The 17,653-nt window shown below is 54.4% G+C and overlaps 1 protein-coding gene across 4 annotated transcripts in view; it reads right to left on the reverse strand.

The window, feature by feature from the left end:
• Positions 1-1,413: 1,413 nt before the first annotated feature.
• Positions 1,414-17,653, reverse strand: part of Bcl9l (BCL9 like) — a 29,629-nt gene continuing 13,389 nt past the window's right edge. For 2 of the 4 annotated variants that reach the window (XM_008825942.3, XM_029560150.1), the window contains exons 3-10: positions 14,306-14,407; positions 12,671-13,056; positions 11,869-11,988; positions 6,617-6,827; positions 6,382-6,466; positions 4,005-6,297; positions 3,362-3,643; positions 1,459-3,111 (exon numbers count right to left, since the gene is read on the reverse strand). In XM_008825942.3, coding sequence (XP_008824164.1) covers positions 2,018-3,111; positions 3,362-3,643; positions 4,005-6,297; positions 6,382-6,466; positions 6,617-6,827; positions 11,869-11,988; positions 12,671-13,056; positions 14,306-14,331 — 4,497 coding nt within the window. In that variant the 5' untranslated portion in view covers positions 14,332-14,407 and the 3' untranslated portion in view covers positions 1,459-2,017. Of the gene's footprint in view, positions 3,112-3,361; positions 3,644-4,004; positions 6,298-6,381; positions 6,467-6,616; positions 6,828-11,868; positions 11,989-12,670; positions 13,057-14,305; positions 14,408-17,653 lie in introns of all 4 variants that reach the window. The other 2 variants (XM_008825945.1, XM_008825944.3) reach the window with 2 other exon arrangements.

The raw sequence follows: 17,653 nt of genomic DNA on the forward strand, positions 1-17,653 counted from the left end.
AATGGCTGGGGTATGGCCATGGATGGAAGGGAGAAGGCTGGCCTGTGGAGCTCACCTTGGGAAGCTAGTGGCGGAGGTGGGAGACGAGGTCACCAGAAGGGACACTAGGCCCTTTGTGAACTGAACCCCTCACCTCAGGGCAGGATAGAGTAGTTTGGGCAGTTTGGGTAGGCTTGGGTCATGGGCACAAGGCCCAGATGGTGGCAGGAAGGGCAGAATGTCTGGCAGGAAGGAGGGCAAGTTTCCACCCACCCTTCAATAGAGGCCTTGGTTATGGCCTCTGAGAAGGGCTAGGGGAGCCAGGAGTCTGCAGCCAGCCTTGGAGGGGGAAGTGGTGCTTGAACTGACTGATGGTGGACCAAGAGGGCAGCACCAGACTGGGAGAAGTGGGCACAAATTCCCTTTGTATTACAGCTGCCAAGGCAAAACCAGGCCCTGCAGGTCAGGAAGGCTGGGGACAAGGCCCTGGTAAAAGACACCCTGTCTAGAATGGCCCTTGGCCCTGGAGGCAGGGCAGAAGAGGCCTTAGCCAGGGAACTGCCCTGCCACCTTACAAGGCAGGAAAGGAAGTGAGAAAAAGAGAAGTATTATATTCCTGGGGCCAAAGGGGGACAAAATACCCAGTCCTGTATGGCTTCAATCTGACCAGTGATGGGTGAGGAGCTCTTCTGGGAAGGAGCAGGAGGCTGAAGGGGAGGCAGTGGTTGTGCCTGGGTGGACATAGATCTGGTACATGGCCCTGAGCCCTGGACAGAGGGACCTTGCCAGAGACTGGGCAAGTAAAGGAGGCAGAGGGATTCCCCCCTAACCTCCTGCCTTCCCTCACTCCATGCTAGGGGTGGAGGCTGGAGGGGGAGGCTGACTCAGCCAAACCCTATTCCTTCCTTCTTTGGTGAGAAGCAAATGGTGGTTTCAAGAAGAGTCCAGGCCCTGAGGGGTTACCTGGCCCAGGATCACTACAGCCATAGACTGAAGTCACATCATATTAACCCCTTTGTAACTTCATTCAAGGGGGCCACGCAGACACTGCCCCTTCCTTTTCTCCTTCATCCCAGACTGGGGACAAAGGGCTTCAAGTTCTGACTACAACGTAGCAGCAGAGGCACTCAGGCATCCACAGTGGGAAACCAGGGCCCCATGTCACTGGTATGGGTAAACACTTGCACATGTACACACCTGCTCTCCAGAAATCACTCAGCAGCAGACAGGTGGCCAGTGGGATGGGGTGGGGGGGTGGGGGTCTTAGCCCTGCTGGGGCTCACCAGGTGGAAGCCTAGGTGGTCTGACCTCAGTTGAGATGTGGGGGCATATGGTAGCCTTTCAGTGGGAGGGTACATAGGACTGCACGTCTCTGGGTCCAGGGGAATGGCGGGGGCGATCATTTGAAGGAGGGGGAGGGTTTCTTTTATCCTTTTGTGTGTGACTTCTATCAAAACACAGAAATACGGCACACTCACATACCAGCACAAAAGCGCAGCGCTCTATTTACAGCTCTGCTGGCACCTGCCCATCTGGCCAGTTGCCTACAGGGGGCATGGGAGACGAGGTCAGCCAGGTCAGCAAGAAGGGGGAATGAGGCAGGAAGAGACAGAAGGAAAAAGGGGCAAGAGCAGAGAAACTGGGAGGGTAAAAGTGGAGCTGGAGCACCCAACAAGGTGACAACTCCGCAAAGGGACAGAGGATGGACAAGCCCTCTTCTTCCTCTCTCCCCCAGGGCCCCAAAGCATAGCTGAAAAATAGGGAGAGGGGCAAAGACAGAGGGAAAATAGAGGCTCCATAGAGGGTGGGGAAGAGGCAGTCCTGGTGGCAGAAATGGAACCCCAATCCCAACCCGCCCCACCCCACTCTGCTGCTTTCCCCTAAGCTGCCAGCACATCTGGTTTTCACAAATGCCACTCCCCACACAAGCCCCCTCCCACCCTTCCACCCCACCCTGGACCCAGGCCATCCATCCCAACACTGGAGGGAAGAATCGGTTAAGGTTAGGATATTTTCTGTATCCCCAACTCCAGCCCTGCTAGAAGGGCAGATTGGCCATGCTGCCTGGCCCCGGGAGGTAGCCCATCTGGCTGTCCAGAGACACACTGCGCTGCCGCAGAGGGTGGGACACCATGAGGTTCTGCTGGGGTGGGGGGCCCATGAGGGAGCCCTGTGGGGAGAGCATATGAGGGGACTGGCTGTAGACCTCGCCCCCCACACCCCGTTGCTTCATCAGCATGAAATTCTGCTGGGTCATGAGGCCTTGTGGTGGGGACATGACCCCCTGGTGCAGGCCATGGGGCACCATGCCCTGCTGTGGGGGCACACCTGTCCTGCCCAGCAAGGACATCTGTCCAGGGTGGCACATGGACATGCTGAGCCCCCGCTGTACCCCCTGCTGGCCTGGGAGGTTGGGGGGCCGGGAGGGGGTCTGCTCCGCCATCATGTTCTGCAGGTTCATGAGATGCAGATTGGGGGGCTGGGCCTTGGGGGGCTGGTTCTCGGTCTTGGGAAAGTACTGGAGAGTGCTGCTTGGTTTCTCAGAGGGGATGATCCTGGATAAGTCGAACTCAGGAATCCCTGTCGGGGTGGGCCGGATCACCTCGCTCAGCTCTGGGTCATTCAATACTGATGCCACCCCAGGGAGCACTCCAGGCGGGTATGCATCGCCCATGCGCCCAGCCATGCCTTTGCCCATTAGGTGCTGCTGGGGCGGTATGGGGCCAGGTGGCTGGTTGGGCAGATCCTCAGGGGGCAGGGGCATGCCTGAAGGGTAATGCTGCTGCAGGCCAGGCCCCCCACCCCCACCCCCAGTGGAGGCCATGGCACCATGAGGCTGCTGCAGCCGAGGAGGGAAAGGCATCATCTGGGAGGAGCTGGGCACAGGGCCACAAGGGGTATTCAGGGAGTCTGGGCCTCCTGGAGCCATCATCATTGAGTTTTGAGGGGGCCCTCCTGTCCCCTGTGCATTGGGGTGCAATGGAATGTTGGACCCCAGAGGGGTGGGGGAGGGCAACATAGTAGGTGGGGGCTCATGGGACAAGGGCTGCTGGCCTGGCAAGTTCATGCCCATGGGGCTCTGGGCAGCAGCAGAGTTCAGATGCATCTGGTTGGGCTGGTTGTTGCTGATGCCTATGGGGAAAGAAGAAAAGGGCATCAGGAACTGTGCCCACACAACTTAGAGGTATGCACCCTCAATTCTTTCCCACTCCACTAGAGTGTTCTGGGCTAGGTTCCACTAAGAGATGGCAATAATTAGAACAGGGCCTCAGACCTCACACCACCCCCATGCCCAGTGCCTGTGGAAGCATGGAGAAGCCAGCATGTTCACAGGGGAAATTCCTGAGCAAACCCACTCCCAGAGTCCCTTGTCTCCCCGCACCTGGCCCAGAGCCCTGTGGTGGTGGGGGTGGGGGTAGCAGGGGCCGGTCAGGCAGAAGCTCATCATCTGAGGTGGCGATGGTCTTGATGGCATTGTGGTATAGCGGGGTAGAGCTGGGCATGGCGTACTTGGACATCTGGGACATCATCAGTGACAGGGGGTTCTGGGAAGGCGTGGGGTCTGGGGAGGATGTAAATGGTAGACTGGGGTTCATGAGGCCGCTGGGAGGGTTGGCAGGAGGTGCTGAGGAACTGCTCCGGGAGCCGCTAGGTGGGAGGGCACCTATAGAAATGGGAAGACAGAAAGAGATCAGGGGGGTCACTAGGGAGGGGAGGCTGAGTTTGGCTGCTCATAGGCAAGGGGGGTGTCTAGGAAAACAGCTCCCCTATATCTCCGCCTCCCTCCAGACACACCCATATCCCACTGGATACAGGCTCCCTGTGACCCCCAAGGCCCACCTATCTTTAAACTATTCCTGCAGCGGGGGAGTGGGGAGCTCCCAAGTCCAAAGTGTGACCCCTCAAGATACCTGGAGATGCACCTGAATTCCTTATAGGAAACCCCAACACAGCTGCCACCACTTGCCCCAGTATGAACCTACCCACCCAAGGTTCCCAACACAAGTCCAACCCAGCTGACTCACCCTGTTCCATGTTGCTCAGGGTAGAGGAAGAGTTCATGTTGAGAGGCGGCTGCTTATTCTGAGAGACCCCAGGACTAGGCATGGCTGTCTTGGGTGAGGCAACCCAACCTGGAGAAGGCACCGCCATGGAGGGAGACTTGAGCCTGCTGGGTGAGCCAGTGGGTGAACGGACACTAAGGGAGGAGTTGAGAATCTGGGGTGACTTGAGAGGTGCTGGCGGATTGGCAGATGGCAAGGGCACCATCTGAGAGGGAGTCTGGGGTGACTTGAGGTTGGCAGAGGGTGAGGTGACCAGGGGTGAGTGCACCTGGCTAAGTGTGGGCGACTTCAGATGTCCCATACTTGGCGAGCCCATCTGATTAATACTAATGGTGAGGTCTGAAGGCCGTCTGCCCAGTCCCCGGTTGGGAGCTGAATGTACAGACCCAGGAGGAGGATTGGATGCAGGGGGCAGAGGCATATGGCTGAGCCGGGTGGTGCCCACAGTCCCCATGGGCATTGAACTCTGGTCAGGACTGAACATGTCTTGAGTGTTGCCCATGTCCTGGGGCATGGCTTGGTAGGGTCCCTGACCCCCAGAGAATCCTTGCTGGCCTTGGCTGGGAAACTGTGATGGCATAAGCATCTTCTGTGGTCCGCCCATCATGCCACTGCTGCTCTGAGCCCGAACCCGAGCCATCTCCTCAGGACTGAGGCCCTGAGGCCCCATCATATCACCAGGGCCCCGCATCTTCTGTGACATCAGCATCTGCTGCTGCTGTGGCGTCATCTGCACATTCAGGTTCATGTTCATGTTCATGTTCACATTCATGTTCATGTTCAAGTTGCCTGGCCCCATAGGCGGGTCCACCTCCCTCAGCCCAGACTGTCCCATTGGGGGGCTCAGGAGGCCCCGGCCTCCACCAAACTCCATGCCCATGGGAGTGCCAGCCAAACCCTCTCCACCAGTTATCTGCCCTGGGAATATGGCAGGATCCATCTGCCTGTGTGCCTGCATCATCCGCTCCATCTCCATGCTCTGTCCCATGCCACTACCTGCCATGCCCAGGGGACGCTGCATGCCCATCGACCGCTTCTCCAGCAACTGGTGCCGCAGCAGCTCCTCCCGGACACGAGGGGCCATGAATCGCTCTGCCTCACTCTGCCCACCTGGGTAGGGCACAGCATTCTGGGCAAAATTGCTGGGTCCCCCCATAGGGGGCAAGTCTTCAGTCCAGCCCATGCCTGGCCTCACAGGTCTCTGCATGGCATTCATGGGCACCTCCATGGGCATACTCTGCATGCCACCAAACCCAGGCACCCTTTGTATCTGGTTGCCTGGGAAACGGGGGCCAGGGAAAGGAGGTCCACCCCGGAGCTGCATGGGATCTTGGACATCCATAGGTCCTCGTAGTTGTGTACTCATTGCAGGTGGCCATTGATCCCCAGGCTTGCTGTGGTAGGGAGGTGGGGGGCCTCTCCCCATCATGCCCCCCATCCCCACCATGTCCTGTAGAGGGCGGCCCCCATGCAGTCCAATCTGCTCCTCCTTCCGCCGCTTCTCCTCATAGTACTCTTCCTGCAGCTTGCGCCAGGCCACCTGCTCAGGTGTCAGGCTGTCCTGGCCCAGCCTCTGCATCATCATGTTCATTTGCTGCCCCATGTCCCCACCCTGGGGGTGCCCAGACACTTCATGCTCCAGCTGGGGGCCTCCTAGGCTCTGCGTCTGTGAAATCATGGACTGCAAGGGCTCCTCGTACTTCTTCAGCCCACTGGGAGGGGCTGAAGGTGGCTGCTGAGGGGCAGAGGGAGCTTGTGCTGGTGGGCCCCCGTCACCAGCTCCTCCGGGAGGCCCCTTGAGGAAAGGCTCAGTCTCGCCACTGCGGAGTAGCAGTCTCTCAATATCTCGCAGTGTCTGGAGGGAGCGCTCACGGTGTTCCAGCTGCTCTTTGGACAGGCCCTCAGAGCCCACCAGGCTGCGCTGCCCATTTCCTGTGGGGGTGGACTCCCCGAGCAGGGCTGAGCCAGGGGCACTGCTCGGGTCTCCTCCAGGAGGCAAAGGGTTGTTAGCAGTGGCAGTCGTAGGGGTATTAGGGTGGGTACCTCCAGTCCCACCACCTGTGCTGGCAGCTCCCACTGAGTTGGGGGCCAAATCCTGACTGGTGTCTTCAGGAGGCCCCTCCGAGGGCAGAGCAGGGGGGGCACTGCCAGGAGCTGGGGGTGGTGGTGGCAGTGGAGGCGGCTGAGACTGTGGTGTACCTGCTGACGGTGCGTTCAGGGGTAGTGGTTCTGGAGTGGGTGGCACTTTAGGGGCCTGTAGGAGGACAAAATTAGAGAATGAGACACGTGAGGGGACAGCCCAACCCATCTTAAGAGCCAGGCAGGGTACCACACTCACCTGGTCCAGCTTGGCCCGGGGCACATTTTGCTGGTGGTATGTGAGGATGGAGTCTGCCCGGCCCTGCAACACTGCTTCAGCAGCCCTGCACAGGGGAACAGTCATGGGCAGCTCAGAGAGATGGACAGAAAGGAGCCACCTTCACCCACCCACCTCACCCTTGCATGCACTTGACCCTTGCAAGGCTGGGGTTGCCAAGCAGACAAAGCCCACCCAGTCTCTCTTAAGAACTTACGTGTTGGCCAAGTGGGTGGTGAAGACATACACAAATTGTGAGGGAGGCTTTCCAGGGACGCCTCCGGCCCCACCCCCAGGGGCATCTGGCCGAAGGCCTGGTGGGGGGCCATGTGGGGGGCCTGGTGCACTGCTCTCACTGAGGGGCAGTTGGGTAGTTTGGCCAGGACCCAGCTGTGGGGCCGCCATGACTGGGTCTGCTACATTACAATCTGCAGAAGAAGAGGGATAACAGGTGAGCAGCTTTAAAAGGAGAATCAGCTGATACCCCTGCCCAAGGATGCTCACTGCCTCAAAACCCATGCCCACAGGGTCATTTATTCCCATAGTCTGTGACTTCACCAGTTTGGCTTCCATGCTAACTTGCCTTAGACCAGGCAAGTTGTCTTTGCCAGGATGGCAAGAACGACCATGTGGAGAGGAGAGGGGAAGCTGGCCAAGAGGCCCACATGCCTGGAGTTCCACTGGATCCTTACAGGTATAATTTTGTGTAATCAACTCATTCTCCGGAGCAGGACATGAGATGGCCAAGGATATGGTGACTCACTCGAGGCCACATACCTAATTCAGCACCGAAATTCAGGATTGGAACCCAGAGCATGCACACCAAAGCCCTACTATCTCTGCTCTAAGCCCTCCCACCACGGTGTGTGTGCGTGTGCGTGTGTGTGTGTGTGTGCACGTGTGTGAGTGTGCAGTATCTAGTGGTCCAGGCAAGGAGAAGACAGGGAGGCTGCCGATGAGTGATGATGCATGATGCAAACAACAGGTATCTTTTCCTCCTACCCCACCACTGATTGTGATTTTTTTTTACAAGATGCAGCATCCATTCAGGCCTCAGATTCATCTACAAAAGGGAAAAACTACCCAGCCCCCATGTGCCCTACATGGGGACAGATCAAATAAACATACTTACTATGTCACAAAGTAAATAATCCACTTGAATAACAGAAAGGCCGTAGACAGAAAAAAAAAATTCCTCTGCTCTCATAGAATGATCAACAGAAGTCCTCTGTAACCTCTGCTCACCAAGAATCATATGGGGACTTTATCCCATCAACTACCAACCAGCAAATTCTACAGCAGTGGACCTGGCTGAGTCGCCTCTAATTTAATTCAATTCTGACATCAGCTACCTGGGGCAGCATTTCTCCCACAGGTTGAGGGCTCAGGCCTACAATACTGCCCCCCGACCACCACCACCATGCCAACTGCAAACCCTGGATCGTTCAACCTATGAGTGACCTGTAATTTGGGGTTCTCAGAATTTAATTCTCAGATTCTACTAGATTACTAGAGCAGCTCTGAGAAACTTTATTTATACTCATAATTTTATCAAAAAAGATGCTACAAAGGAGACAAACAAAATGAACAAAACTTAAAAAGCCTGTGGGAGGGCTGGAGAAATGGTTCAGTGGTTAAGATCACTGGCTGCTCTTGCAGAGGACCCAGGTTCAATTCCCAGCACCCACCTGGTGGCTAACAACCGTCCATAACTCCAGTTCCAGGGGAATCCAATGCCCTCTTCTGACTTCTGTGGGTATTGCACAACACAGGTGCACTTACATGCATGCAGGCAGTACACTCAACTCATACACATAAAATAAAAATAATAAATATAAGCTGGGCATGGTGGTGCACGCCTGTAATCCCAGCACTCCAGAGGCAAATGCAGGCAAATCTCTGTGAGTTCAAGGCCAGCCTGGTCACCATAGCAAATCCAGGTCAGCTGTGGCTACAGGGAGATCCTGTCTCAAAAAGACCAAAAAAAATTAAAAATAAAAAAAAAAAATTATATAGCCGGGAATGGTGGTGCATGCCTGTAGTCCCAGGACTTGGGAGGCAGAGGCAGATCTTTGTGAGTTCAAGGCCAGCCTGGTCTACACAGTGAGTTCCAGGACAGCTGGGGCTACAAGGAAACCCCGTCTCAAAAAGACCAAAAAAAAAAAAAAATTATATATATGTATATATATAAAGCCTATGGGAAAGGAATGTGGGGCTTCTATGGATGTGCCAGAAACCTCCACATTCTCAGCTTCCTGGAAACTCACTGAATTTATTCATTCATTTATTTATTCAGTATATGAGTGTATTGCCTGCATGTGTGTAAGTACACACGTGTTATGCAATGCCTGAGGACATCATAAGAGGGAGTCGGATTCCCTGGAACTGCAGTTATAGACAGTTTGGACAGTTCTTAGCTGCCATGTGGGTGCTGCAAGAGCAGCCAGTGCTCTGCAAGAGCAGCTAGTGCCAGCGCTTCAGCCCCCTGAAGCCAGTCTTTTTGAATTGTGTGTGTGTGTGTGTGTGTGATGTTTATGGAAGAAGAGCAGGTGTACGTGTACATAGCTCTTAAGTGCACAAGGTACATGTGGAGGTCAGAGGACAAGAATTGGGTGTTAGTCCAGGCATCTGGCATCTTTTGTTTATGACAGAGTGTCCCATGGGACACTCTGTGTTCCCATGGGCTGGGAATTTTGCCATGCAGACCAAACTATTGGCCAATGAGCTTCTAGAGAATCTGCCTGTCTTCACCTCTCATCTCGCCATCACTGGAATAACAGGAAGGTACCACTGCACGCAGTTTTTTTTTTATTTATTTATTATTTTTATTTTATGTGCATGAGTGTTATGCCTGCATGTAGGTAAGTTCACCCATGTCATGCAATGCTCACGGAGAACAGAAGAGGCTGTCAGATCCCCCTGGAACTGGTGTTACAGACAGTTGTTAGTCACCATGTGGGTGTTGGGGACTGAACCCGGGTCCTCTGCAAGAGCAGTCAATGCTCTTGACTGCTGAGTCATCTCTCCAAGCCCTGTCAACCATTTCTTTAGGGTTACCATATCCTACACAATGTACCTTGTGGTTCCTACCTTCAGGCCAGGTAGTGTCTTTTTGAGACAGGGTCTCCCTGTAGCCCCAGCTGGCCTGGAACTCACTATGTAGACCAGGCTGGTCTTGAACTCACAAAGATTCACCTACTTCTGCCTCCCAAGTGCTAGGATTAAAGGCATATGCCACCACTCCCAGCAGGTCCTCATACTTGTGAGGCAAGGGCCATCTTCTAGCGGCCTCTTTTTGGATTTTTATGGATGCATCATTAGGCATAACTGATCAGACCACTGGCCACAGATGATCAATTCAACCTTCAGCACCCACCTCCCTTGCCCAGAGGTTGGCGTATAGGACTGAAAGTCCTAGTCTCTAATCCTGCTTTGATCTTTCCAGTGATGGCAGTCTTTATCTAAAAGCTACAGGCAGGCTGCCAGTCAACACTCAAGACAGGATATAAAAGGACACATCACTTTGGAGAGTCCCAGGATTTTAGTAGTATGCCAGGAAACAGGGTAAGGCCAAATATATATTTCACAATATCACGGGTTGACATACTGGGAACATTCCCCAGAATAGGCCAGCTACCCTGGGCACCAAGAGAAATTTTGTTCCATAGTCACAAACTTGCCTCTCAGTTCTTACCTAGATAAGATCCACCACTGGTCACCAGTGGTTAGGTGAGGGAGTAGACACGTTCTCATGCCAAGAAAAACAAATCAAAGCCTCTAAACTACAGGTAACAAGTGACAGCACTTTCATGTAACGCAAGAGCATGACCAGAAAGCAGCCCCTTTCCCAGGCCCAGGCCCAAGCTGTCCTCCTGGTATAAACTTCCATAAGAGCTTTGCAATGAACTTTGTCCCTGCCAATTGCAAGCTGACCTCAGTGTATAAGAGCTGCCTCAGAAGAACACACAACAAGCTCCTGGATACAAGCTATGGGGAAGAAGGCAGGGTTTATCTCTAGAAGGAACTTTCTAGTACAATGATAGTGATATAACTAACATTGTTCAAAGTGTGTGACATGCATCAACTCATTTTCTCCTATGAGAACCCTATGAGGTAAAGATTTTTATAGATGTTATACAAATAAGTAGTGCATCCTTAAGATATGAATGAAGGAATCTGATCTTTAAACCTGTGCTATTAACATTGACATCATTCTGCCCCTCCATGAAGAATCCTTCAGGAGTTGAATGGGAGCCAGGGATGGTGTAATCCCAGCCCTTGGTAAGTAAAGACAGGTAGATCAGGAGATCAAGGCTAGCCTCATCTTCATAGCAGGCTTAAGGCCAGCCTGCACTATACAAAACCTTGTCTCAACTTTCTTCCCCCTACCCTCCCAAAAAGAACTGAATGGCTGTCATTTAAAAGGTTAGTCATGGCATCTTAGCAATTTTTTCTTTTTATCTCTCTGTAACTTTCAAAGTTTCTACAACGGTGTAGTCTAATGTTACAAAAATGAATTCAGGGTGATGGAAGGGACATTCCTGTCCCAGAAAGCATGAAGGATTCTACCACTCACATGTTCATCCAGAGACTGGGGAGCACTAGTCAGTCACATGGAGGCGGATGGGACCTGGGACTATATGGCCTTTGAAGTCCTAGACAGCTGTGGAGACTTCCTATTGGACACTCCCCAGAATGGTCCACTCATTCCACACTTGCTGATTGCTTCCTCCTCTGTAACAGGCACCATAACATCTACCTCATAGGGCTGTTGTAACGATTAAATACAGTAGCCAGCATATTTTTCCTTCTCCTTTCTGTGGTTTCTGTCTTCAAAAAGTATCTGGCTAGTTTATTATGCATTAAACTGTCTCTCCTCTGAAAACAGATGAAAGCTTTGGTGGGGAAACACCAAGGAATTGTGGACAGGCTAATCATGGATGTCTCAGATATATAATGATAATTAAAGAACCAGGAGTAGAGAGCATTCCACACCCACTCTTCGTTCTGGTGACCTATCCTGGGCACTTTCTGGGAGTCATTCAGAGGTTAGAGAAGGGCACCAGTGTGACCCAAGTGTCAGCTCATACCCAAGTTTAGCAAGGCAAAGCCAACTGTCAGAGAGGTAGGCTCTTCATTGCCTATCCTCCATTGGCCAGTAGGTGGCAGCATTGGCCAGGAAATCTTGTAGAGGTGTAGGTGAGTTGGCCTGGAAAGGGACCACCTGAGAGACCCTACAGGGTCTGTAGAGAGGGCCACTGAGCACCCTGAAGGCAGGAGCTGGGTTGCCACAGTATGGGGAGGAAAAGGGTCAGACATGGGACTGGAGAGGAACCTGGGCTCCTGGTCCTTGCTACTTCTTGTATGGTCAGTCCCATAAAGCCCTAAGTAGGTGACAAGTTTCCCTCAGGACAGTCATCCCCAGGGGGTACCATGAGCCACAGCACCCAAGCATTAATGGGTACTCACTGTGGGTGGCCCCAATGGGCTTGTCGTCCTCCTCGCTGTCGGGTCCAGAGCACCATTCGTCCCCACTGTATGGTTGCTTCCGCTCCAATACACACCTCCGCTTACTCCGGGGTGCCACCTCTGCCCAGGCAGGACACAGGCAAACAGGAGTAAGAGTGAGTGCCCAGATGCCCTATCCTCCCCCACAGAGAGGGCTTCCCAGACCATTTGACAAAATGCCCCACCCTAGAGGGCACTGCCCAGATCATGGTGGGCACTTTGCCAGTCCTTGGCCCCCACCACACTACCATTTGTTTCTGATTTCTCCCTTCAGCCCTGGCTGCCTGTCTCCCCTCCCCGCCCCCCAATACCAAGCACAGCATAATCCTCAACCACAACTGGTTCTAATTAGGGCTGGGGGGGTTGGTGGTGAAGGAGCTGCCTAGACTCTTCCAGGCCCCAGTGCCTGTTCCCAAAGTCTCCCACCAGCCGGGATACCAAGAGGCTTCAGGGAGGTGTGGGGGTTAGCTGTTCACCAGAGCACCTCCCTCTCCCTATGGGACATATAGTAGGAAAGTACAAGGCAATGAGACTGTCACTGTGTGTGGCCCCTTCCATGAGTGGTACCCTGACCAGTCCCAATCCTGAATGAACTGGTTGGTTAACTGATATAATGGAGGTAAGGGGAAAAGTACCTGAAATATTACATGTTGGATGGGGAACACAGGATAAGAATTAGGTAAGAGATGGTCTTGGGCTATAGATAGTTTGGGTCTTGGGCTATAGATGATGCCAAGGACCTTAGAATGAGGAAATGCAGTACCTTTGGCCTCTGAATCCAGGGATGGAGTCCCAGCCTCCCGCTGCTCTCCAGAGTCCACCGACACACTCCGCTCCCGCTTCACCTTGCCCTTGAGTGAGCTGAAAGGGGGCACTCCTGCCTGGGGGTTCTTCAGACTTGAGTTGCTAGGTGAGATCTGGTTGGCCTTGGTCCCATGGCTCCCCGCCCCCACGCCCTTGGAGCCCAGGTTGCAGGTAGGTCCTTGGTTCACATTCTGGTGCTGAGATTGGGCCCCGCCATTCCCTGTTTTGCCATGATTGGTCAATTTATTTTCTGGGTGCATTGGCTTGGCTGGGGCAGGGGGGCAGTGGCCGCGGGGAGACAGCGGTGGGCTCCCTGGAGCTTCTCTCCTCCTGGGGTGGGGTAACCTGGGAGAAGGCAGGAGAGACAGTAAAGGTTAATCTTCAAGAAGGAAGGCATACCTGAACTTTAACTGTCCTACCCTGCCTCACATAATTGTGTAGGGGGTGGCTGAGTGCTATCTTGACACCACTTGCTATACCCTACCTCTCTCAGTGGTTTCTCAGATAAGTGGAGATGATCCTGTCTACCTTGGGGAGTGGGGTTGGGGCAACATCCCCTTATCTCCCTATGGCCAATTCAATTGGAAACTAGGGCTTTGAGTTGGCAGAATCTACCTACCTTCAGCCCCAATGAACACAGGCTGCCCACATCCCTGGCAGTCCTTTCACTCATCGTTTCATCCCGCTGGCACCTGATGAGTTCTTAATACTCTCTTTTCTAGGGTTTAGACCCAAGGTCCCAAACCCCAACTACAGTGTGTTCCAACAGCTAGCAGAGAAGGGCCACAGGACCTGTGAATCACTGCTCATGCCCAGCCCTATTCCCTAGGGGAGTAGGGGAAAGCACAATTGAGAGTGATACCCACTGGTCCAGGCAGCTCCCCAGAGCCCAGGGGAAGGTCTGAAGAGGGTGGGCCAGAAGGCCCTGCAGGCAGGCAGGGACAGGAGGAGGGGGGAGGGGAGTGATATGACAAGCAGACCAGAGTGCAGCTTGAAGCCAAAGATTCCTGCAGCCTCGGCTGCTGGCCCTTTAAGCTCCAGCCTGCTCCCCCCACCACCTCCCCCTCCCCGGAGACCTATTAATAGCCGCTGGAAAGATCACATCACGGGAGAGGATATTTATCCCCCCTCATTCCACACCAGCTCAGATTTATTTCAGCTCTGCTGTCCTGCTGCTGCCGCCTGGCCCTGTCTGCCTGCTTCTCTTGGGGAGGAGGGAGGCAGGCACCACCCCCACTCCAGCCTCCATCCCCAGCTAGACAGAGGCTGAAGGGCACAAGGCACCCCACACTAGGGTGGATGGGGGTCTGCTCTAAAGGCTTTGGGGTGGTAGAGGTAGAAGGGACCAGAAACAGCAATAGCTCACGGCTAGTCTCCTCTGTCCCCTGGGCCCAGGCGCTAAGGCTGGCTGCCAGGTCCTTCCTGGGGCCAACCAGACCTTCCCACTCTACCTCCCTTCAGCCCACCGGTCGCCCGGAAGCCGAGAGGGGCTCCTCTCTAAACCAGCAACCACAGCTTGGCCCCATCAACAGGACCCTTCCCATCCCCGCTCTCCACACACACACACATCCCTCCCTCCACGACACCCACACACCTTGTCTTGTTAGCCAGGATCCTCATGGCTCCCACACACAGTGGGGCTACGGCCCCTGTGCGTGCCCAGGGCCCAGTCAGGTACTCGGTACTGGAGCAGGGACTGCAGCAACAAGCCCCAAAGAGAAAACTTGTGACTTGAGAAGGGGGTGTTTGAGGGGGAGGGGAGAAGGGAGGACCCCACAGCCCGGGGACTAAGGAGGTGGATAGGATAGGGTGAGAAGGGAAGACTACAAGACAAGGTCTCGATCCTAGAGGCCAGTCCTGTCCCCATTCCTCCCACACCTAGTCCTCAGGGAGCTTGCAATTTGTAGCAAGCCCCCCAACCCGGGGCCCCTGAGGGCTGCAGACACAGAATTCACTAATAGGCTAGGTCGCCAAAGTGACGCTGCAGAGGTCTGCTCTAGCCCACTGGGGACTCCCACTCAGGGACACACCCCTCACCCAGGATTCGGGAATCCCTCACACCCCGCCCAGCGCTGCGCCCTGCCTCAGGGCACAGCAGCCACCAGGGGCCGGGGTGGGGGCACTGCCCTGCCCCGCCCCCAGCTCCAGGCCTAGCCCATGCCCATCCTGGCAGGCCCGGGCGGGCAGCAAGAGGCCTGGCGGGGCCCCGGGGCTGCAGCTGGGCTCTTCTGGAGACCAGTAACGCTGGCTCAGATTCCTCCCCGACCGCAAGAATGCAGGAGCCTCCCCTCCCCCCCCACCCCGCCCCCTTAGGCAGAGCCGGAGCAAGAGAGGCAGAGTGAGCGGGAGCAACAGAGCCAGCTAGGCAGTGAGCAAGGGAGCAGGAGGCGGACAGGACTGCAGCCAGGATCTCGCAGGCCCACCAGGGTGTGCGGACAGGCCAGACACAGGGACAAGTCCCCCCGGGGCTGGGCTCAGTGACAGGGTGAACAGGGCTGGGACTTAGAGACCCACAGGCACCAGAACTCTGACTCAGACACGCTCACAGCTCACACGTGGACAGGGAGACAAAGACACGCACGGAGCCCAGGAAACTAGAGGTGCTCTCACTGCCGGCCAGCCAGCGGAGGTGTGCAGGAGGGACTGGGCAGCGCAGGCCAGCTGAACTGCAGGCAGCCTGGGCATGCAGACACCCCTGCAGACACCCTGCTGCCAGTCGGCTAAGTGAGGGCAGGACGACTCATTGGGCAGATGAGAAGACCAAGGCCCGGACTCAAGGGAGTTCTAGAAACTTCAAACCGACAGTCACAAAGAACAGGTAGAGGGCCACAGGTACACCAGCAAGCCAACCTACACAAATACAGATGCCTCATCCGACCTCCCCCTGCTCTGCCCCCTTCCCCAGTCCCCAGCTGAGGATCCCGGTAAAAGGTGGGGGAGGGAAGGGGAGGAGTCTTGGGCCCTAGAGCTTCCTCCTGTGACAGGTCCATCCAGACACACCCTTGCACACTTTCCCTAGCCCCCTGTGTAGCTTATGGAAACTGAGTTGGGACTTTAGGGTCAGGGAGCCCCACCTGTTACCCAGTAGGAGTCTAACCCTAATTTAACCCCTGTGGAACACTGGCCCTCCCTACTCCAGCTCTGTCTCTGGGGAGGAAGGTTCCTCAAAGGAAGGTTCCAAAGTCCAGGGCCTGGCCTGCAGCAGCCTACCAACCCCACCTCCTGCAACCAGGGAAGAGCAGAGGCAGGAGTCTCTGGGGATTCCTGGACACAGGGAGCCCACCTATGGCAGACATGTAGCTCAGGCTCTCACCTTCATCCCTGGCTGATTCTCAAAGCTATCTACCCAATTTCACAATGAGGAGCTGAAGTCTGGGAAAAGGAAGCTATATGCCTTTGGGTCACATGATAACATGTGCAGGACAGGGACCCCCATTCCAGGCACTGTAGTGTCGCCTTAGAGCTATGACTGTCCATCTGAGTCTAAATCAAGTAAGTGAACTTCACACATTTGACTCACTGAGTCTGGCCTCTGTTGGGGAGGGCAGGGTAAAGGTTACCTACTACTTTGTTTATAACCTTAAATACTGGGGACCTAGCCTTGGCATAGTAATCCACACCTGTAATCCTAGCACTTGGGAGGCTGAAGAAGGAGGATCAAAAGTTCAAGGACAACCTAAACTGGCCAAGACTTTGTCTCAAACCCCTCCCCCAAAAGTCACCACACTGAGAGCCAACAACAAAAAACTATTAATAACTCAGAGAGGGGCTGTTGGGAAATTAGCTCTCTCCAGTGGCTCTAGTGAATCGTAGAAGTGCTCCCCACTACCACTGCCAAGGACTCCACCTCCGGCTCCCACCCTACTGCAGGGAAAGCTGAGTCAAGCAGAGATGAATCAGGACTTTTCCCATCTCAGACCTCCCTGGCCACTCTTCAGGAATTGACCCCAGCTCCCAAAGACCACTCTCTATTCAGTCCCAGATGCCTGGAATGCCTGGCTGGAAGGCAGGAGGGCCGAATGCTAGCAGGACAATTTTTAAACAATGAGTGATGAGCAAGCTTTTCTAGCACCAGGCCAGGAGCCTCTGGAGATGTGTCATGAAAGGAAAGGATGGAGCTTTGGGAACACAAGGCTCTTAGGGTGGGAAAAGGTGACACATGCTCACAAACAGGGAGCAGGTGCAAGTCACCTGAGTGAAGGGCCAGGAGCAAACCCAGGAGAATGCGCCTGGGGCAAGGTAGCTGAGACAAAGAGGCTGGAGCCAGGAAGAGGGCACAGACGGTGATCCCAGCACTCTGAAGGCTGAGGCAGGATCCAGGCCAGCCTGGGCTATGTAATGACCATCTTAAAATAAAATTAAAAACAAAACAAAATCCTGAAGTCAGTCATTTGACCCCACTGTATAACAATGAGGATTGGAGAGAACAATCCCAGTTGGAGCAGAGAGTTGAGGAACGCTCCACATCCAGAGCCTCCAGGTGTTCTGTACCACAGCTGGGCAGCATTCACATTACCAGTGGCAACCTGCCTGTTTCCATGTTGTGCGCCTATGTTTGACTGACCAGATCAGCTTGGCCCACCACTCACTGCCACTCCAAGGAAGCCAGGCATAGTGACTCAGGCCTATAATCTCAGGAGCAGGAGGATTGCTATGAATTCAAGATCAGTCCAGACCACATGATGAGTTCCAAGTCATCCTTAGCTACTGGGTGAAACTGTCTGAAAAATAAACAAATAAGCTGGGTGTGGTAGCACACCTTTAATCCCAGCACTTGGAAGGCAGAAGCAGAGTGAGTTTTGGGCCTGCCTGGTCTACATATTGATTTCCAAGCCATCCAGGGGACTACATAGTCCCTGTCACACACACACACACACACACACACACACACACACACACACACACACACAAAAAAAAAAAAAAAAAAACCACTAGGGGAAAA

The sequence above is a fragment of the Nannospalax galili genome, unplaced genomic scaffold, assembly GCF_000622305.1.
Source record: "Nannospalax galili isolate Female #2095 unplaced genomic scaffold, S.galili_v1.0 scaffold229, whole genome shotgun sequence".
In the NCBI taxonomy this organism is placed as follows: Eukaryota; Metazoa; Chordata; class Mammalia; order Rodentia; family Spalacidae; genus Nannospalax; species Nannospalax galili.